The 23,958-nt window shown below is 43.9% G+C and overlaps 1 protein-coding gene across 1 annotated transcript in view; it reads left to right on the forward strand.

Moving 5' to 3' along the window:
* Positions 1–279: 279 nt before the first annotated feature.
* The window catches only part of bcl11bb (BCL11 transcription factor B b), a gene marked incomplete at its 3' end in the record, with an annotated part of 36,225 nt that continues 12,546 nt past the window's right edge, over positions 280–23,958 (forward strand). The window contains exons 1-2 of the mRNA XM_079996613.1: positions 280–367; positions 10,336–10,836. Coding sequence (XP_079852739.1) covers positions 304–367; positions 10,336–10,836 — 565 coding nt within the window. The 5' untranslated portion in view covers positions 280–303. The remainder of the gene's footprint in view (positions 368–10,335; positions 10,837–23,958) is intronic.

The following is a 23,958-nucleotide window of genomic DNA, read 5'->3' on the forward strand; positions in this document are numbered from 1 at the left end:
CAACTTCCCCGGTTCTGACAGCCGAGGCGCTGCGTGACGCGCCTGCGGGGGACACCGTGGACACCGCGGGCACTGTGGGACCAGACCGGCGGTCATCCTCCTCGCCGACCCCCTTTTTTGAGTCTTTAAATCCCCGCTGCGAGGGCGTTGTTATTGTAGAAGGGATTTAGGAAAAGAAAAGGAAAGAAAAGAAAGAAAGAAAGTTGTTCACCTGCGGATTCGAGGGGCGGGGGGACCGACACCACGGTGCGAGCCGACTCCAAGCGCCGTTCACCGGGCGATGCCAGAGTAGGAGCCGGGGCGATGTCCCGCCGCAAGCAGGTGAACCCGCAGCACTTAGCGGTGACGCACAGGGAGACCATACAACGTGAGTAACTTTTCATGTCGACATACCGCTGCAGTATTGTGCATTATTATGTTTGAATTATTAAAAAAAAAAGTGCACATTTAAACGCATTTATTTGTAATGTTCGACTTCAGCGACAATGCATTTGTTTGCACATTCAAAATTCAAGAGGTTTATTTGTCACATACATATACGTACGTTCCTACGTATATGCAGTGAAATGTCTTTTCAACGCACCCGGAGATTATGCACAATAGTTACTAAACCGAATATATTAGCAAACCTTATTCCTACCAAGCTAACTAACTGAAACGAACTCATTCCTAAAACGTAATGCGGTTGGTGAATAGAATAATATAAATAAAATGAAATAAAAATAAAGTAAGACTCAAGAAGGTAATACAGAGTGGGGGTACAAAATAGAAGTGAAAGGAATAGAGTTATGTTTATGGAATATACAGATATGTGCAGTAAATATATGCATGCCTTTTGCAATGCATAGATTTGTTTGCACATTTAATGCAAATATACATATTCATTTTACATTAAAAAAAAAGATGCAATTGAACCGTAACTTCAACTTGAACATCACACAGATGCAAAAGAAAGAAACACATTTGTTTTGGTCATTTAATCATTTTTCATCTTGAAAGTAGTTGCACTAATCCGCCAACGCATAAGAAAATAACCACAGTTTGTCCAAGTGTGTGTTTCAGCTTCATCGCTGATTATCTCAGTCTGAACAAGTTATCTCGAGTAGATAGAGTCTGGCTGCGCGTGTGCGTGCGTGCGTAAGAACGCGTGCGTGTGTGTGTGTGTGTGTGTGTGTGTGTGTGTGTGTGTGTGTGTGTGTGTGTGTGCTCCGTCTCGGTTGCATCGAAGGGACGATTCAGCTTTTTATCGTTTTATAACCGCGTTCATGTCATTTTCTTTTGTATTTTAAATTCAAATGTCTTGAATTGATAATTAATCTCCTCCTTCCTCCCTTCCTTTCTGACACTTTATAACACACACACTTTAGTTTTATGTTATTTTTATCGAATTTGAGGTCAGGTCAGCTCATTCTCTTTCCCCCGCTCATAAAAATGAATAGTTAGTTATCTCAAAGACTCAATGAATAAAAGAGAGCAACATTTTTTTTAACTTTCATCAGCGTCGCTGTTCACCGTTTGAAGCGTTTCAAAGCAGACGCTGTAGAATTAGGATTACATTTTGGGCCCTCAGATCAGATCTGCGGCGGGGAGTTTTTTTTTTCCGCGCATGTGATTAAAAAGTCGCATAATCCAATTTCAAATCAATTAAATCAATCTAGCCTCCTTCTCCCAGCGCCCTGCCTCGGCCAAATCCAATTTCATAGTGGCCTAATCTGGCTAATTCATTGCAGAAGTTCATGATGTAATCTCTCACCAATCTGGTTTGTGTTGAAGAGGGTTAGGGCACATTCCGTCCCAACCTCCACCGTTTAGGTCTGAGGCTCGTATCAGTCTGCTAATTCACTTTGTTTCCCCATCAGCTCTCATTTAACTTAGTTGGACTCTGGGTTTTGATCAGAGCATCCTTTAATCCCAAATAAATAAGGCTAATTGCCATTTATTTGCAAATAAATAGGGCTTTTTGCTGTTTATTTCCAAATAAATAGAGCCATTTTCTATTTATTTGCAAATAAATTGGGCTGTTTCTTCAATCATTTGCAAAAATGCAAAGGTGCATGGTCGGTGGGGATATTCAAAGAATATAACGGATCTAACTTGAATAAATACATTTAATTAAAAAAAAATCTACAGATGTTGCTGTTAGTAACCTAGGTTAATTAACGTGGAGGCCAAAACCCCTTTACAATTAATCATCTTTTTTCTGCACATTCTCATATGACCACCGTACACGCGCGTGTGTATAGGCCTATACTGCTATACGCATGCACGCGTGCACACACACACACACATGCTTAGCATTTACCTGCATGGATCAAGTCAAATAATGAAATGTGTTTGCATATTCTTCATTGCCTTCGGTGGATGGCAAGTTGAACGCCATGGAGTGGCTGTCAAATATTTGAGAGTTCCCCTTTGGGCAACGGGTCAACCTGTTTGACTTCGCCTGTTGCTTTTCATATTGATCTTACAAAACTCACATTATTGTCAATATGCTTTTTGGAAAATGAATTATCGCAAACAGCACGGATGTACAGTACTCGATTAGAAAAAGTGGAATTCACTATACCCTTTTTTTTTTTTTAAATCCCCTCTGTGTGTGTGAAACTATATTCTTGTGGGCTGTGACACACCCCACACCTTAATAACAGAGATAATGAGATGGATCACGTCTGTCCACGAGGGAGGGAGCGCGTCACATTTTTCAATTACCCAAATCGACATTTACAGAAGTCTGTCAACGATGCATATGGAGACATCCTGTCTTTTGTTTCCCATAATTGCTGCGAACAATAATTCACAGTCACCCCCCCACCCCCCAAACACGCACGCACGCACGCAACACGCACGCACACACACACACACACACACACACACACACACACACACACACACACACACACACACACACACACACACAATGATTGTCTGCAGACACCTGCAAATCCTGCAGATGGGTTTCTTGTAAATGTTAAAACTGAAGATTGCCTTTCATAACTCAAAACAGGCTTTTCAGGGTCAAAGCAAGTATTTAGGATTTGAGTGTTTTGGAATGAGTTGGTTCCACACTGGTATTTCGATTTCACTTGGAAGTGGACGCGAGACGCCAACGGGCCCTGGTTGCCTCCTGAGATCTGAGGCGTGAACCTGAACCCGAACCCGGGCGTGAATGTGGTCCCACTGTACCCATACTCCAACGCCTTTCCTGTCCAAATGGCTTTCTGGACACACAGGGACAGAATTAACTTGGAAAAAATGTATGTGTGTGTTTATGCGTTCCATTCTTCTCTTTGTACATTGAAAAAAAAAATAGGGGTGGGTGTCCCTGCATGACACACACACACACACACACGCACACACACACACACACACACACACACACACACACACACACACACACACACACAGTGTTCTGCAATCACACTTTCTTTCCCATGACTCCACCTCCATCTCAATCTCCACATTAGAGGTTCTCTCCCTGTGAGCCACTGGGTGGATCTGGGACCGGGCGAGGACAAGGATCACGCCTCGGGCTGGAGGATGTGACGGTCAAACAGTCTGACATTTGGTTGAGTCAACAGATTAGGGCTGAACTCTAAGAGTACAGCAAGGTACAGTACAGGTTGTACAGAGGATATAGAGAATGGAGACAAACACCCGTCCCCCCCGGCCCCTTTATGGGCAAACACAGGTACTTTTTTTGGGGGGGGGGGGGGGGGGGGGTACAATTCTAAAGTGATTGTTTCTATAGGACTCATGGGAGGGACCCGGAGACGGCCAAACCGGTGTCCTCAAGCTGGCCCCTTGGGGTCAAACACAGAACATAAATATCAGCATATTTCCAAGTGCATCTCCGAGTGAGCACGAGGACATTGCATGGCGCATCAGGTATCGGGGAAAGGGGGGGTGAATAAAGTCCTCTATGCGAAATGGGAACAAAAAAGAAACTTAGAATTAGGTGACGAACAAGCCGCCAGAATCTGAAGTTTGGGGTTTTGAAGACGGCACCCTCACCCGGCGGGGGGGAATTTGCAGGCGTTAAATGGCAAAGATCTCCGCAGCTCGAGGTCGCAGCCGCCACCGACGGCAGAATATTATCGTATCGACCGTACGAGCAGGGAATCGATACCGTTCTGAGACCAATTTTAAGCCCCCGCTGTTTGTTTTTCTTTCAGCGGAAAGTATTCCTTGGACTTTCTTGATATAAACGCTCCCAGTGCTCCCAGTGTTTACCCCTGGACTGGGCGAGCTACTGGCGAACAAGTTTATATTTGACTCCTTCTTCTTCTTTTCCCTCTATTAACACCATATGCCTGTGAAATATAGCAAGCCCTCACAGTGCACGCATGCACGCACACACACACACACACACATACGAAAACACACACACACACACACACACACACACACACACACACACTACAACAGCACAGTAAATCCTCACACCGAATGTGGCAACTCGGTGAACATTTCAGGATTTTTGCATGATTTATTTTTGTCTTAATTCTTAATGTAGCGGACCCCCCCCCCCCCACACACACACACACAAACACCCTCCCCACGCACCACCCCCCACCCCACCCCCACTAGATTACATAACGACAAAAAAAAAACAAAAAACATATGTCATTCATTCGCAATAAAATGTGATTATTTATTTTTTATTATTTTTTATTATTATTCCTTTGACCTCTCAAATTGTGGTGGTGACCCCCCAGTCTGTAATGGATGATTTAAAGACTGATTTAGTGACAGGTCACAGTTTAGCAGCGCACTGTACCCGTATTTAACTCCTCTTTCACAACAATAATCCAAGATTTATGATAAGAAATGAGACTGTTATAGATTAAATGTTGATATGATAATGAAAGCCACAGTTCCTTACACAGCGTGCTCTGTTTGCAGCTCTGTCTAGTGCTCTCCTTGGCAAATCGCAAAACGGCGAAAATGAGGAGGGAACTGGGGAGGGCGGGGGTGGGTGGGGGGGGGGGGGTTGGTTGTCTTAGCGAGGTCGCTTGTCATTAGAATTTTTGATCGCAACCATCTGCAACATACTGCTGTCATTTAATTTCAATGACAGCGTGAATCTCACCCCACTTTCTCCCGTGGGATTTTTCGTGCGTGTGTGTCTGTGTGTGTGTGTGTGTGTGTTTGGAGAAGGGGGGTGTGGGGGAGTGGGGGGGGACAAAGGCGGAGGAGCGCGGGCAGGTCTGAACCCATTCAGTTGAGTTGTCAGATCAGATCAGTGCCCCCGGCCCTGCTCCCCCTCCCAGCACACGCTGTACAGTTTGAACAGTTAGAATTCTTTTAAGGTATTATTGGTGTGAGGTAAACACCATCTCAGGGACCAGCAACATGGGACGCTTCTAATGGCTCTCCCATCAACAGCCGGGATGTTTAACTGGAAGCTTAATTCGGGGGGGAGAATCAAAGCGCACAAAAGAAAATCAAGAGAAAAACTCTGTCCATGCTGTAATTTTCTTATTCTCTTTTCCTCACTGCTAATGTGTGAACGCTTTACTCGACTCTGTTCTGGTTTCCCCCTCCTTCTGGTCCCGTTTTATCTAAATATTTTGTTTGGCGTATTTCGAGGCACAATATCGGATAATAACGTCCGGTGATCAGCCTGGGAGGTTAGTGTGCTGATATCAGTAGAAATCCCGGGCCAGGGCGCCCCCGGAAAGTTTGCTATATGCACTTTTCATCGAGATTACTTAGATAGTTTGATCCGAATGTTTTTTCTGATATTATATGATAATACATATTATAATAATCCCTAATTTAAAATGACAATGATCATATTAGGTCATAAAGTATGCACTTACAATATTACATATTTTCACATTTACTCTTATAATAATAATAATAATAATAATAATAATAATAATAATAATAATACATGTGCCTCTAAAAAATGCACATGCAGGCTTCCCTGAATAAAAACATTTTGTCTGGGCATTAGGGAAAAAAAAGAGAAATAGAGCCCAAATGGAAACATTTGATAAAAGAGCCCCATTGTCTTCTCCCCCTCTCAGTTCCCCCATCTGGTACGTATTGTGAGCCTGGTGCGTCTCTCCTCTCTCTCTGCTGATAGGGGGCGCTCTAAGGCTGCCTGGCTCCTTAACACTTGATCAGAGGGGGAGTGCAACTGCGTGTGTGCGTGTGTGCGTGTGTGCGTGTGTGCGTGTGTGTGTGTGTGCGTGTGTGCGTGTGTGTGTGTGTGTGTGTGTGTGTGTGTGTGTGCGTGTGTGTGTGTGTGTGTGTGTGTGAGAGAGAGACAGTAGTAGAGCTCGGGTCCATGTGATGTGGCGTTGATCTGTGTGTGGCTGCCCTCAGAACCTACTCCCTCCAGGTGCCTCCACGTGTATGCGTGTGTGCGTGTGTGTACGTGCGTGTATGAGTGTGTGTGTGCGTGTAGCGCGAATGCATGTCATACATTTAAGCTCGCTTGTCCTTTTCTCATGAAAAAGTTTTTTTTTTATACGAACGCAACAAAGCGGGCGGTTTTCAAACCGTGAGATTTGCCCCCCTAGTGGGCCGCGGAGCAGTTGCAAGGGGGCGCGAAAAAAAAAACGACAGATTAAAAAAAGAGAAAAAAGTTGGCCTTTAATATATATTTTAAGCACTAACTTGACTTGATTAATTAAAGTTCATGAAATATGTTTATTTAAAGTTTCAAAATCGAATGGGAAAGTAGCTTATTAATTTTGCATGATCTATTTAATTTATTTTCAATATTTGTTTTCATTATTTTTATTATATATTTTTTCATTAGTTGTGCACCTTTCAGCCCCGTAAGCCTGTGTGATGAATGTGACTGCTCCACCTGGTTTACTATAAACAACGTTAGTTTGCATATATGACACTTTCTTTATTTCTACTTTTTGGGAGGGGGACGTCAAGTCCTTGAAATCCTAGGCGGGGACAACGTTTGAATACCACAGTAAAGGGTTTCAGAGAATTATCCGACCAAAAGCCAAGCTCATGCCAGATTTCTTTTGAGTTCTGGAATTGTTGCAGTGCCCAAGTGTGCTAACTTGGCGCCTGGCGGGCCCCCGGGGGCCACGTAACTCAACAAGCAGGACGGGTCCTTCCTCGCTGCCTCTTCTTGGGAAAGTGGTTTGAAGACGCTCAGGTGTCTGTCAGCTCCTTGGTTTAAAGACATGTCAGGAATCCGGGGCCTTTTCACATCACCGCCGCCACGCCAAGTCTCACACACACAGATGCACACACACGCACACACACGTGCGCGCACACACGCACACACGCACACACACACACACACAAACACAAACACGTATTCAGGTATAGGTGGTTTATAGGGTCATCCAGAAAAACCTTTTTCCTTTTGGTTATGTGAACTTAAAACTCCACTATTAATTTTTAACAACCGGTTAACCAGAAGATGCATATACATACATACATTTTCTTATTTAATATTATTAATAAATGCTTATGAACAGTATTGGAGGGTTTTCAGGTATTTTGTCCTTTTTTGACCATATATTTACTCATATATAGATTTAAAGGTGCACGACTTTTTAACCATGAGAGTAAATTAAAAGATGCATATACTGTATATATACAGACATATAAATATTTTGAAACAGCATTATTAGCCTTTTGGATTACAAGGACACAAATATGTACTCATAATGCAGGTGGATATTCAGTTATTTTGTCCTTAAAAAAACATGTAAACCATATATGCACACAGTCACACAGACACGCACACACTGTGAATTATGAGGACACATTTAGTGTTCTTTTTAAATCAAATATGCACACACACACACACACACACACACACACACATAATCTATGGCGATACCTCGCAGTCTTGTTGCACACACAGCGGTGCATGCGACATGCACTTGTGCGAAAATAGCATTATTATTACGAGTACACTATGCAGACACCAAACCTTATAAACCATATATGCACAAACACACACACACACACACACACACAGCATTATGAGGTCACATTTAGTATCCTGACAATGCTGGTGGATAGTGGATTTTCAGGTGTTTTTCCCTTTTTAAATCAAATATGCACACACACACACACACACACACACACGCACACGCACGTGCACGCACACACACACACACACACAGATAATATATGGTGATGCATAGGCACCTTGTCGCACACACACAGCAGTACATACAACACACGCGGGAACAACAGGCCGTGTGAAGCAAGTCGTGTGAAGCGGTCTCAAGCTGTGAACTCTGGGTAAATATGTGTTTGTGTCCCGTCGTCACTGCCTCAGATTATGAGATGGAAATTATCTGGCGTGGCTCCAGGAAGCCGTCGCCATTTGGAGGAACGATATTTGGCACCAAGTCATCACTCCGGGGCGATTGTGAGAGGGCGAAGGGGAGTGGACTGAAATGAACTGGAGACGGGGGTGGGGTGGCGTGTGTGTGTGTATGCTTGTGTGTGCGCGTGTGTGAGTGTGTGTGTGTGTGTGTGTGTGTGAGAGAGAATATTCAAAGTTGTTCAACACCAGAACCCTGTCTTTTTTTTCTTTGTTCTTTTTAACGGTTACGACCGGGGAGTTCTGAGGAAGGAAAGGCTCCGCAAACTGATCTGGGGACGGAGATAACAGGGTGATAACAGGCCGAAGAAGCTTAGATGGACACACACACACACACACACACACACACACGCACACACACACACACACACACACAGACAGATCTTTGTTATCTGAGTTCGGTATGTGGCAGGTTTTCACAGTCAAAAAGAGAGGTGGAGATATCGTGAAAAGTTAGATAGAAACGCAGGAGACGAAGAGAGGAAATTTGGGTGATATTATGGGATGTTTGTACTGAGTACCCCCAGTCTCTCCTGTGTCAGGTTCATGTGATTTCCATACATCCGGGGGTTATTGTGTATGGATTATTAATGACCGCCTCGGATATGTGAAGAATTGGGTTTGTTCTGCTAATGGGAGCCTGTGATTTGGTTTTATGGGGTTTTTGTTTTTTTGGGGTTGTTAATGGGGAGAAAAGTGTCGTCACACACACACAATACACACACACACACACACACACACACACACACACACACACACACACACACACACACACACACACACACACAGACACACACACACACACACACACACACACACACACACACACACACATATTGACATTGTTACTGTGGATGTGGTCACGCGTACACCGCACTTTTGTTTTCTCACTCGGTATGTCGGCTTCGTGCCGTGCAGCGATGGCCCCTGAACCGGAAACCCAGACAGCACAGTCAGATGAGTAGCTCTCTGGTCCCTGAGATGCACACACACACACACACACACACACACACACACAGATGCACACACACACACACACACACACACGCGCACATACAGAAGTGTGGAGCCCCACCCGCCCGCGCTGATCTGGCCTCGATAACGTTCCTCCCCAGGTGTTTGTCTTGTGGGGCGTCGTTCCTCTTCTGCCGTGTTGTTTTATGCCAATTTCGGTGATTCACACACACACACACACACACACACACACACACACACACACACACACACACACACACACACACACACACACACACACACACACGGACACACGGACACACACAGAGACACAGATGCAAACATCACACACATTCTAGTGTCATGAGCTTCTCGTGCAGCATTCAAAGATGGCTGTCTTCAGGTAATATTATTGAGAGAATTTGTTTGTGCGCCATTTACTGTCTTTTCATCTTTCTCCAGCGTTTGTTATTGTACTTCAGTGCCATTTTTCAAGTATTTGTTTTTAGTGTAGTATACTGGTGTGTTTCAGAGACTTTGGACTTTCACTCCACTCCATCTCAAAGCAATCTTTTTTAAATTTATGCATAACTTTGTTTTTTTTTATATACTGTATGTTAATATATATATATACTTTGTAAATCCATGCAAATAATTACAAACATATTGAATCTGTCAGATCAGGTCCACATCCTTGTAACTGACTATGACACCACCTCTACTATTTCATATTGTTCTACTTTTACATTGAAAGTATTTATATATTTTTGCCTATAGTAGAAATGTCACTGTGGTACATTTGCTTTTACTTAACAAATTTTGTGTCAATTTTGTGGGTATTTAAGAGAAAAGTTGAGACTAAAACATTATTAATCCTCGTGGGGAAATGCAGGTCATAGCAGCAAAAAAATAAACAAGATAAAAATAGAAAAAAAATTATATATATAAAAAAAAAAGTTAAATAAAGTGTTTTTAACTCCTGATGATGCTGTCTGATTGATCTGAATCCGTATGAACATTCCTCTTCACACTTTCTTCCCTTTTAATTTTTCCTGCAGCGGAGGCCAATCATCATGAGTCGGGGGCGGGGACACCCACGTCGTCTCCGCAGCCGCCTGCCGCCACGGCCAGCCCTCGTCGGGCAGCAGCGGCGGGCAGTCGCAGCGGGGAGCACGACCTGCTGACCTGCGGCCAGTGCCAAACCAACTTCCCGCTGGGCGACATCCTGGTCTTCATCGAGCACAAGCGCCGCTTGTGCCCCGGCCCCCCTGGCGCCCCGGGGTCCTTCTCCAAACCGGGGGAGAACGGGAGCCAGCGTGTGGTCTCCCCCCGGGCGGCCCGGTCCCTGGAGGGCCTGGGGCTGGGCCTGGGCCTGGGCCTGGGCCTTGGTCCCGGCCCCAGCCTGGGCCTGGGCATGGGCCTGGGTCTGGGCAGGGGACCCATTCCGGTGGAGGTTGGCATCCAGGTGACCCCCGGTGGAGTGGGGGAGGCAGACGAGGAGCGGAGGATGACGCCAGCCAAGGGGATCTGCCCCAAGCAGGAGAAAGGAAGTAGGAAAGGTAAATGAAGGAGGGAGAGAGGGAGGGAGGGGTGAGTGAGTTGGGGTGAGGAGTGGATTGGTTGTTAATGTTTTAAGTGGCAACGCCGATAAACAGGCGTCGGCACTCGTGGAGGAACCGGCGGCTCGGCTGCTCTCTTGGTGCTACACCCACATTTAGAAAGTCCTCCCAACACACACACACACACACACACACACACACACACACACACACACACACACACACACACACACACACACACACACACACACACACACACAGCCAGACACCTCTCACCTGTCCAAGACAGATAGCTCTCTTTAAAGAAACCCAGCTGCTAGTTATTTTGACAGTGGCCTTGAGCAGAGGAGGGATTAATGCATCTGGGGATGATTTCATTAGAGTGACGGAGAGCTGTGCTGCGTGCCCGCTCTGGTTCTGGCTCCTGAGTGAAACATCAGACACACACACACACACACACACACACACACAGATACAGAGAAACACTCACAAAAACAAAAAACACACACGCGCAAAAAGAAAACGGGCGGGCCTGAAGGACTTCCTCAGCTGAAACCAATTGTGAAAGGCGAGGAGGAAGGTGATAGAGGATCCGCCCCCAAGTGTGTCTTAGTGTGTGTGTGTGTGTGGTGTGTATTTACGTGCGTTTGCACTTTTGTGTGTGTGTGTGTGTGTGTGTGTGTGTGTGTGTGTGTGTGTGTGTGTGTGGTTGTAGAAGGAAATCCAGCAGCATGTAAAAAAAAAAAAAGAAAAAAGGTTAAAAAAGCTGATTAAAATTCATCGCTCTGCGTGGTGAGGAAAAGGGGATTAATAAAGCAGCGAGCCGTTCATCTGGCTATGGGGGCGTGTGTGTGTGTGTGTGTGATGGTGTGTGATGGTGTGTTTGAGGCTCATAGACTGCCAGCACTGCAGGGGAACATGTTCAAAGTTATCAGAGGAGACAGTCGCCACTGCGTGCCCAGACACAGCCCTCCGTAGACCTTGAAAAGAGCCCAAAACAGTCATTTGTACGAGTGATTATAAATATTATTATTATTATTATTATTATTATTATTATTATTATTATTATATTGCATCAGTGAACGTCAATGAACGCTCTGTGGTAGACTTTGGGGAAAGGGGTGAAGAGACAGGTTAAAAGTAATTACAATTTATACTTTTTACAATAGAAATATAAAAATTCCACAGTCAAAGAGACTGGTTCTCTGATCGCCTGGTTCTCTGATCGCCTGGTTCTCTGATTGGCTGGCAACGGCATCGGCAAAAGTCAAACCAAAATCTGGGAAGAAATGAAAACGTCTTTTCATCGTGGTGACGCTTTCTCTCGCTCTGAGGTTGTGGTCGGCGATAGGACTGCAGCGTTTTTTGGGGGGTAAAAAGGCCCAACGGTCATATACATACCGTTTATACCAGTCGATGAATTTTGAAGGTGACATTTGGTTTGTTTGTGAAGGTTACATTTATACATGTGTATTTATACAGACTTAAATAAATATAATAGTATTAAACTTTTAAGACACTCAACTAAGAGAAAGAAAAAATCTTTCGCACCATTTCTTGTAATCTTTTGGAATAGACAACGGATCTTTTCCACATCATTGTTTCCTTTAACGTCAGCGGTGACTTTTGGACAAATAGGAGCCGGTAGATTTGATTCACAGCGGTTCCTCCGCCGTTTATGTGAATTATAGCCTGAGACGTTTTACCAAATAATTTATTGCGCCGGACCTGCGTCACTCAGGAGGGTCGATCAATCTGACAATAACTCCGACGAGGGCCATAAATTGATTGATAAATTGCGGATTCCTTGAAGTAGAGGTTTAAATTTAAGGACATTTAATAGACTGAGAAGCTGAGAAAAGTCACTTGATCTTTTCATCAAAAAGTCGATGCGGCCGGATCACTGAAGTAAAGAATACTGAGAGAACATGGTGCTTTTATGTCACTACATTATATATTATGTACTCTATTTTATTTATATATATTTTATATATGTATTGTTATTGTCTATACGTCTTGAATTTCCTTCTGGGGATAATAAGGTGTTATCTTAAATCTTATCTGATGATATATCCCAGATAAGATCAGATAAGATACGGAATGCAATCGTTAGAGCACCACAAGTTTACAGAACAGTGCAAGTGAAAAGAAATGGATCTTTATTTTATGAAGTAAAAAATGAAAATAAAATGTGTAAAGAAACTGGAACTTATTCAAATTAAATAGCAAAAAAAAAGGTGAAAAGCAAGGGAACAGTGGGGAGTTGCTGTACAGTGACAGGCTTTTTTCTTTCTTTCTTTCTTTCTTTCTTTCTTTCTTTCTTCCTTCCTTTCTTTCTTTTGGTCTGACCTCTAGGCCCTGTAATGGTCACATAGTAACTAGCCACATGTATTGTAGAGACGGATCTGTTCTTCAACACCACACTTCATCCATATCAGACCCTTTAACAACACGGAAGCGTTGGATTGAAAATAAAAACATGTGTTTTATATGTTGTGTGTTCAGCTTGATTTTGAAGCCATCCAACCAGTCAGTCAGTCAGCCATCCAGTCATCCAGTCAGTCAACCAGCCATCCAGTCAGACAGTCATCCAGTCAGCCGGCCATGGAGTCATCCAGTCAGCCAGCCAGCCATCCAGTCATCCAGCCATCTAGTCAACTAGTCATCCAGTCATCCAATCACCCAGTCACCCAGCCATCCAGTAATCCAGTCATCCACACAAACAGTCATCCAGCCATCCAGTCATCCTATCATCCACCCATCCACCCATCCATCCATCCAGCCATCTAGTCGTCCCGTCACCCAGTCATCAAGTCATCCAGTCATCCAGCCAGCCAGTCAGCTCAGTGGCCCGTCATGTTTATCAGCACTCACTACACTCTCAGGACATGGAAGTACTCGCAGCCTGAGTGAAACGGAGCAGCAGAGCTTTGTTTCACACGTTTGATTGCCACTCAAGGCGTCTTAAGTTACGTCCAAATTAGATTACACTTAATAGGTCTAATTACGTTCAAACTCTCTCTCTCTCTCTCTCTCTCTCTCTCTCTCTTATCTCTCACTCTCTTTCTCCCTCTGTCTCTCTCTCTCTCATTTAAATGCTTAAATGCTTGTGGATGTGCATTGCGTGTGTAACCTTTCACCATGCTGTCACCTGGAAGCGACACTGACGGTTATGGTCTCAACCAGCTCACTTTTTATCACATCCTGTTCGGCCTTGTTGTTGGGCTCGCTTAGACTGCAAACACACGCTGCACGCTTGCTAGGCAAGTTTAGCCACACACACACACACACACACACACACACACACACACACGCACACATTCACACACACACACACACACACACACACACACACACACACACACGCATTCACACACACACACACACACACACACACACACACACACACACACACACACACACACACACACACACACACACACACACACTACATACAATGAATGAAAAATGTCCCTTCTGTGGTGTCTTTCTGCAGACATTCTTTTGCTGATGCATGCATTGGCGTGTTTGTGTGTTTGAGTGTTTCTCTGTGTGTTTGAGGATTGTGCATATGAGCAGATATGCATAAGCCTTCTGTGTGTGTGTGTGTGTGTGTGTGTGTGTGTGTGTGTGTGTGTGTGTGTGTGTGTGTGTGTGTGTGTGTGTGTGTGTGTGTGTGTGTGTGTGTGTGTGTGTGTGTGTGTGTGTTGTGTGTGCGTGTAATAGCTAAGCGTGTAGTTCCGTGTGAAGAATGATTGTGCTTGTCACCCAACAGCGAGCGACCGTCGCTAGGGGAGAGTTGCCATGGCGAGGATAACCCTGGCCCTACGTTGAACCACCCCCCCACCCCCACCGATACTTTAGACTTTTACTCCTACTTACTCCTATTTACTGTTTACTATTTTTACTCTACCAAATTAATGTTACTTTAGTTTTAAGGAAAATTTATCTGGATTTATATTTACTTTATATATATATATATATATATATCTCAAAAACTTATATTCTGTACTTTTTTCAGGTGAATTTAAATCAGTATTTAAAAAATGTCCATTAGCACTTAATGACGTAATATAGTCTCTGTTATATCAGGACACTGGATATGACAAACACTTTTACTTTTAATACTTTAATTACATTTAAAAGCAACTTTTACTTCTACTTATGTAGAAATGGCAGTGTGGTACTTTCGCTCGTAATAGACTCATTTCGTTTCAGGGTATTTTTATTTTTACTTCAGTAAAAAGGTCTGAGTACCCCTCCCACCACTGTCGTCAAAGCACACTGCGCTATGTCTCAAAAAATATCTTTAATTTTCTGTTGTTTGAAGCTTCTTTCTCTAGTTCAAGAAATCATTATCGTGAGGTTTCTAATGTGTGACAATCCCCACAAGTCTGCATCAATGACCCCAAATTCTCTTCGGAATTATTATTCTGGTTTTGATTCACCCCCCCCCCCCCCCCCCCAAACACACAAAAAAAAAAACTCTAGTGTATGTATGTAGAGTCATGCGGGCAAAAAAGCAGTTGAACGACCTCTCCTTTTTTTTCTTTTCCAGTGCGGCTGGATTAATACGTTTTTACTGCGGCCGTAAAGGTTGTGGATGGAATTTGCAAAAAGCAGCAAACTTCTCTTTAAAGAGCCGGTCCAAGCGCTAACCGCAACGTCTACGCAGCCGTTACCGGGTTTTCACATCCGCTCAAAGGCCACACACACGACAGCGGTTTCAGCGCGAGTACGATTTCTTGGTTAAAGGAAAGTTAAACATATTTTAATAGAGCTATGTATACATTTAAATTGATTTCTCAGCTAATGTTTGCTTCCTTTAAAGGGCTCTCATAAATTACCTGGGGGTTTCCCAGTTCCTACAGTATATGTTAATAAGCCATATTATATTATATTATATTATATTTTATTATATTATATTATATTATATTATATTATATTATATTATATTATATTATATTATATTATATTTTATTATATCTTATTATATTATATCTTATTATATTATTTTATATATATATTTTTTTATATATTGTGTTATTTAATATTATATAACATAATATTATATGATATTACACGATATTATTTAATATTATGTTATATTATATTATATTATGTTATATTATATTGTATTATATTATATTATATTATATTATATTATATTATATTATATTATATTATATTGTATTATATTATATTATATTATATTATATTATATTATATTATATTATATTATATTATATTGTATTTGCTAGTCTGCAGGATGGTTGGATCACTCTCCTGCTCTTCTTATGTATATTTTTTTGTAACTGCACTACATCATGTTATACAATACATTATATTATTATATTATATTATAATTTGTACTCTCTGTCCAGCTCTAGTTAATACATGTTTTCCAGAGATTCCCTGTGGAATCACCCATCCATCCTTATACATAAGTCATTCTTGTCCATTTTTCCAAAGCTGATCAATTTGACAAGAGAACAGCAAAGGTGAACAAAGTGGTTTAAACGTTTTGAGGAACCGGCAGATGCAGAACGAATCAGAGCGTTTGACTCCAACACAACGCGCGCTGCTCACTGAGGAACTGAGCACTGTAGAGGAGGATCCCATCGTTTATATCACTGATTCCCACGACTCATTTGGTTTAATTCGGTGGCTCTGTACCTCCGAGCGGGTTCCGAATCAGAGGGATGACTCTCCTCTTTCACATCAGACTCTCCTCCTTCACACCAGAATCTCCAGAATAATGAAGTTCCCTCCATCTAGATCTATGGATGAAGATCCATAGATCTAGATGGAGGGAACTTCATTATTTGTCTTTATCTTGACTTGTGTTTTAAGGGCCAAGCGCTGCTTCACTTCTTTGGGCAAATTTTTTGCAAAGATTTCAGAAAAGGTTTGTCTGGATGGATTTTAGGCATGGATTGAAAAAAAAAAAAAATACCAAACATATATAAAAATGTTCTGAAGGAGTTTACATTTGTGATGCATTATGCAGCTCATTAGCACAAAAACATCAATTATCAAACCAATCAAAGTATTAAAAATAAAGGAATAAGAAATAATTCCAGGACATGTGGCACTAAAACGCTGCTTTCCGACACTACAAGGGCTGGTGTCGTAAACAGGGAGCTCAGGTCTCACACAACCAAAGCAGATTTAAAAATTGTACATAAATACAGATGCTATAAATTCTTATTTTGTCCTTGGATGAGCATCTCCCGGTGTGCACACGCCCCGGTGTGTTTCATGCATCTCGACCTCCGCCGCTTACCCAAAAAAACCCTGCCAGTTTGGCTCCGTCCTGCGCCGCCACCGCCGCCGGTGTCACAACAGATCCATGACGTTCCACTTTGCACACGTCTTTAGCGACATGCATTTGAAGATGCCCCCCCCCCCCCACCCCCCCTTCCTTTCTCTCTCTCTCTTGCTCTCTCTCTCTCTCGCTCTCTCTCTCTCTCTCTCTCTCCACCACCCAGTGCTCCTTTAATCACCTGGCTTGCTCTCATTTCCATATTAAATAGGCTTTAATCATGAAAAGCAATCAGGCTGCTGCATATTCATACCTTCCCCCTGAAACGCCGGCGTCCCCGTCTCGCTCCGGTGCCGAGCCGCTAATCAGTACGCAGGCGGTGTCGAGCCACGGCCCCGGCCCATCGCATGAAAACACGCGCGGCGTGAGTTAGGAATAACTTCAAATGCTACTTACGTATTATCTCCACTGCGAGCGGGCGTGCGGGTAAGAGAGGGAGAGAGATGGGGGAGAGAGAGAGAGAGAGAGAGAGAGAGAGAGAGAGAGAGAGAGAGAGAGAGAGAGAGGAAGGCGAGAGGGAGATAGGAGGGGAAGGGGGGAGAGAGAGAGAGAGAGAGAGAGAGGGAGAGATGGCGAGACTGATCCCTGATTTGAGCTGCGAATATTTGTACAGAGGCTCAAGGAAAAGTCGATTTGCATAATGACTTTGTAGTTTTGCATTAATCACATTTGCATATGAAACTGCGTTAATTACTCTTGATTATTTTTTTCCCCCCCTAAACTTTCTTCATTTGATGTCCAAGCTTCGGGGTTGTGATTAGGGGTTACACGGTGGCAGTGTGGGTGGTGCATGTGTTTGTGTTGCTGCGCGTGTGTGTTTGGGTGTGTTCCACGTTTCCCAATTTGTCCGCAGTCATATGTGTGCCAGTGTGTGCTTAACGGTATGTCTGACTGTTTGGCGGGCTGGTTAGTGTCTGCCCGTCCTGCCAGGCATGCATGTCTATTTTGGTGTTTGCGTATGTGTGTGTGTATTTCCATCTGTCTGTGTGTGTGTTCCTGCGTTTGGCAATCTTAATATTTCTGAAGATGCTGGAGGCCTTGATTACACGCAGAGTTCAGCTTTCACACACACACACATACAGACACACACACACACACACACACACATGCAAACACACATACACACACACACACACAAACACACACACACACACACGCACCAGTTGGTAACGTAGTATAATATATCATCTACATTATGCCGGCACGGTGGCTCATTGGTTAGCACTGTTAGCACAGTAAAAAGGTTCTGGGTTCCAATGCCTGGCGTCCCAGGTCCTTTCTGTGTGGAATTTGCATGTTCTCTCAGTGTTTGTTTGGGTTTCCTCCTGGAGCTCTGGTTTCCTCCCACCATCAAAATACATGTGTGTTAGGGGTTAATCCCCCTGTCGGTGCCCCTGACCAAGGCACTGCAGCTGCCCGCTGTTCCTAGCTATAGGATGGGTCAAATGCAGAGGATTCATTCCGTTGTAGCCTACTTGTACAATGACAATAGCGAGATATTCTAATAATCATATTCATATTATTAAGAGCATGATTATAAGCAACACAATATGACAAAATATGACTGCGTCCCATTTGAGGAAACAATCACTTCCTCCTATATATGTCATTATACTTTACAGGGAGATATACTTTACTGCGTGTGTGTGTGTGTGTGTGTGTGTGTGTGTGTGTGTGTGTGTGTGTGTGTGTGTATCGCTGGTTGTCCTTGCATGAGCTCACATCGTCTATATAATTACACAGCGGTGGAAGAAGTGCTCAGACCTTTTTACTGAAGTAAAAAGTGCAAATACCCCTGGCACAACAAAGTGTTAAAAAGCGAAAGTACCACATTGACATTGCTCCTTTAGCAAAAGTATATAAGTACTTGCTCTTACATGTACTTAATGTATTAAAAGTAAAAGTACTCATCTTATCCAGTGTGCTGAAATGATAATTTGGGATAGAGTACCTGCTGGAGCTTTTTTTTGCAGATTGAGATGAAGGGTCAAAAAATAAAGAAAAAAATAGGAGGAGTGGTGTGGTAGTCATTTCCAAATATATACAAATATAAATCACAATGACATTTTTTTTAAAGTAACACCACTGTGTTAGAGTAAAAAGTTGAGAAATTTGCTTTGAAACGTAGTGCAGTAAAAGTGGAAAGTCTCTGAAAACGAATACCAAAGTAAGTACAAAACCTTGTAAACTTACTGTACTTAAGTACATCTTATAATTACACACAGTAATTACATTGAAAACACATGCACTACTATGCAGACAGGGCAGGACAGACCCTGGGGCGCATCTGCCTGCGCCCCAGGGTGGTCACCTGGGGTCCCCACAGGGACCCCCACCCCCTGCCAAAAAAAACCAAAAAAACGCTCCACAGCTACACCTGACGTGCAGACACACACACACACACACACACACGCACACACACACACATTAGAAAAATGCACGTACGCTTGCAGGATGAAGAAAACAAAAACCCAGGTATACCACGCACACCATCCATGCATGCACACAGGACTGCTGCAAACACTTACATCTCACATTAAGCCATGCGTCACATAACGCCAAACACACACACACACACACACACACACACACACACACACACACAGACAGACTCTGTGACTTACACACACACAAGCGCGCGGCTTAAAGGCTCCCACATGAAGGCATCAAAGCTCGGCAGCCAGCTTTATGGCGCTCATATGGCAGCAGATTTGATATTTTCCTACCGCAGCGGGGGAATAAAACTCGCCACTAATTTGGACTGCGAGCGCTCGCCGCTAACTTTCAGCATGTGCCGGCCGATTGTGTCTTCCAGATGTGTGGACTCCTTTCCTCCTTAACAGCCTGATTTAAGAGACATTTTGAGAAGAAAAACACACAAAAAAAAACCTCACACCCCGTCGTCGTCCCAGTGAGAGAGAAAGAGAGCGGCGACGGTGGGGGGGTGGGGGCGCGCCGGGTGTCGAACACAAGCTGCGTTGTTTTGAAATGCGACGGGAGCTCTGGCTTCAGCTTGTGCTTGCAAGTTGTCGTGGATGTCGTTGAACCGTGTGGGCCGCGCATGCATGCTCTTACGTTTACATTGGAATTGGCCGCAATCATCATCGATCAGAAATGTGGTAAATTTGAGCGTCGGGGAACTGTAATTACATTGAAGGCGCCCATACATGCACTGGCCCTGAAGCAGATGCTTGTACACTTAAACACAGACACACACACACACACACACACACACACACACACACACACACACACACACACACACACACAAACACACACACACACACACAAAGGAGAACCTGCCCGGTAACCATACTGTACACCTTCACTTGTTCCCAAACCACCCCGGGCTGCAGCATATGGCTGACAGACATGTTGGCGTGTGTGCTCCTGCAATTGTAGCTTCCGCTCCTGCAAGGTACAACACTTTCACTGGGAAAAAAAAACAAGCCCCAAAAAGAATGGGAGACTTTCTGGCCGGGGCCTCCTCCTTCATCCTCCTCTTCTTCTTCCTCCTCCTCCTCCTCTTACTCTTCCTCCTACTCTTCCACCTCCTCCTCCTCCATCTCCTCCACCCCCTCCTCATCCTCCTCCTCCTCCTTCTCCTCCTCCTCTCCTCATCCCTGATGATAAGTGGTTCTTTTTCCTCCCGGAGGGAAAAGGCTGCTATTAGCTTTTTTTTGTGAAAAGGGTAAAAATGGTGCTTTTTAGCTTGTCAGACGGGGGTAATCCCACTTACTCCACTGTTGTTGTTCCCTTCCTCTTATCTCATTAGCGGCGCGCTCCCATTGGACGCTTTTGACGAAATTGAGGAGACGGCGTTTACGGCCACGTTTTCCTTTTTACAGCCTGCTCCACCGCAGAAAGATATTGAAGGCCTTTCATGGCGCACTTACCATTCCCCTTATTCCACCCACTTACTTGTTATGAGCAGTTGCTTCAAGAAAGGACACGCAAACACTGTCGGTTGGTCTGTCTTTTTTTGGTCCTTTTTGGGGGTGGGGCTTGTTAGCAACGGCCATCCCACAATGTCCCGATGGGTGATATACAACATTAAAAATATGTTTTATTGATACATTCACAGGCACATGCCCCCCCCCCCCCCCCCAAAAAACCCCAAACAAACAAAGAAAAAAAAACATGTCGTTTTAAGAATGCAGAAAGAAGCTACTTAATATAAAATCGAGTTTGGAAATATTTAAACAATTTTGAGGTGAAGAAAATCATCGGCGGCGTCTGTTATTTGAACTATTCAGAGAAAACAAAAATCCAGATTGGCTTCATTGAAGTCGCTTTGCTTGTTCAATTGTCTTTTCTTAAAAATAAAAACATCATGTTTGAGACGAGATAGTGAGGCGTGAAGGCATTTCAAAGTAAAATACGCTCAGAAACATATTCGGTATAGATGGTTTCCAGAGTCATCGATGAAAACCTTTAAAAATGAGATTAATTGTGATTAAGTCTACCTAAAACAGCACTTTTGAATCATGAGAGTTTATAGAGTATAAAATATCTTAAAATGACTTATAGACACTTCAAAACAGGCATTAACAGGACATATCGTGTCCTCACAATGCGGATGTCCTTTTAATGCTGGTGTGTATTCAGGTATTTGGTCACACACACACACACACACACACACACACACACACACACACTCGTGACCACATGTCTGGGGATGATTGTCCGTGGAGGCCCGCGCTGTCATGTCCATGACATTGTGAGCCTCCACCACCTCCGTGCATGTGGGGCCGTGCGCTCTCCTTAATTTCAACTTCCCCAAAAATCTGTCAGTGCTGCGTCTGCCTCTCCCGGAGCAGAACGCAGCCAGCCCAAATGAAATAAAGCCCCAGATGTTATCAGTGTGATTGGTGCCAGTCGAGCTTGTCTAGGCCTGTGGTCTGATGGGGCAGCACCGGCCCATACCAGTGCTGGTATGTGCGTGTGTGTGTGTGTGTGTGTGTGTGTGTGTGTGTGTGTGTGTGTGTCTGTGTGTGTCTGTGTGTGTGTCCTGAAGGTGCTGGATGGATGAAAGCTTTCTTTAACCATAAGCTATGCAGGAGCCGTGCCAAGAGCAGGAAATGGATCAGCATGATAACAGCCAGAGAGGGGGGGGCAAGCGAGAGAGAGAGAGAGAGAGAGAGAGAGAGAGAGAGAGAGAGAGAGGACACGCAATACCCATAAGGGGATGGCTAGGGCCAAACACAACCCCATCACACACATTATCAACCATCAACACATACATTCTCACAAACACGCGCACACACACACACACACACACACACACACACACACACACACACACACACACACACACACACACACACACATCTCCATCCCATGATGAGTGGAGACATTCTTACAGTGAGAGATGTTCACGCACACATTTATCAGCACACCCATCACATACTTGCTATGTGACACAAATATGTTTTTTTTACGTGTGTGTGTGTTCGTGTGTATGTTTGTGTGTGTGTGTGTTGGGGGTTATATAGGCATGTTATCTTAGCTGGCAGCGCCAACACGAGTCAGAAAGATGGGTTTGACGTGAAGTGAGAGACAGGACCACAGACGGAGAAGGAGCAGGGCTCACCTGGAGAGAGAGAGAGGGAGAGAGAGAGAGAGAGGGGAGAGAGAGAGAGGAAGAGAGAGGGGAGAGAGAAGGAGGGAGAGAGCAGGAAAGAGAGAGGGGGGGAGAGAGAGAGAGGGAGAGAGAGGGGAGAGAGAGAGAGGGAAAGACGTTCATTCATTTTCTTTCCTCTCCCACAGCCCTGAACAGGAACCAGCATGTTAAAGAAAACGGATGGATTATTGAGTGAATCTGACATTAAATAACATTTTTTATCATTTTCACTTGATGTACTGTGTTGGAGTGGGCGGCACTGATAATTGTCTAAAAAAGATGTTGAAGTCACCGTCACCTGTAATTAAATTATAACGTAAATAGTGACAGTGCATCAGATCATTTCCCAGTCCCCATTATTGTTATTATTATTACTGTTATTATTATTATGTAATATTAATAATAATAAATAATAATAACACTAATACAAAATAAATTATTATTCTTATTATTGTAATAATAATAATAATAATAATATATTAAAAGACATGGTTTAGCTTTAGCTTTATCGATTTTCCTCCTAAAATGTAATGTAGATAGTTTTGACAATGTCTTGCAATCATTTCTGATGTCCTGATATGTGTGGCAGCTTGTTAGGAAGTGGAATGCTGTCTGTCTCTCTCTCTCTCTCTCTCTACCTCTACCTCTACCTCTCCCTCTCTCTCTCTCTACCTCTACCTCTACCTCTCCCTCTCCCTCTCCCTCTCTCTCTCTCTACCTCTACCTCTACCTCTACCTCTACCTCTCCCTCTCCCTCTCTCTCTCTCTACCTCTACCTCTACCTCTACCTCTACCTCTACCTCTACCTCTCCCTCTCCCTCTCTCTCTCTCTACCTCTACCTCTACCTCTACCTCTCCCTCTCCCTCTCCCTCTCCCTCTCTCTCTCTCTACCTCTACCTCTACCTCTACCTCTACCTCTCTCTCTCTCTACCTCTACCTCTACCTCTACCTCTCCCTCTCCCTCTCCCTCTCCCTCTCCCTCTCTCTCTCTCTCTCTACCTCTACCTCTACCTCTACCTCTCCCTCTCCCTCTCTCTACCTCTACCTCTACCTCTACCTCTACCTCTACCTCTACCTCTACCTCTCCCCCTCTCTCTCTCTCTCTCTCTCTCTCTCTCTCTCTCCCTCTCCCTCTCCCTCTACCTCTACCTCTACCTCTACCTCTACCTCTAC

Source organism: Zeus faber, assembly GCF_960531495.2.
Source record: "Zeus faber genome assembly, chromosome: 2".
NCBI classification, from domain to species: domain Eukaryota; kingdom Metazoa; phylum Chordata; class Actinopteri; order Zeiformes; family Zeidae; genus Zeus; species Zeus faber.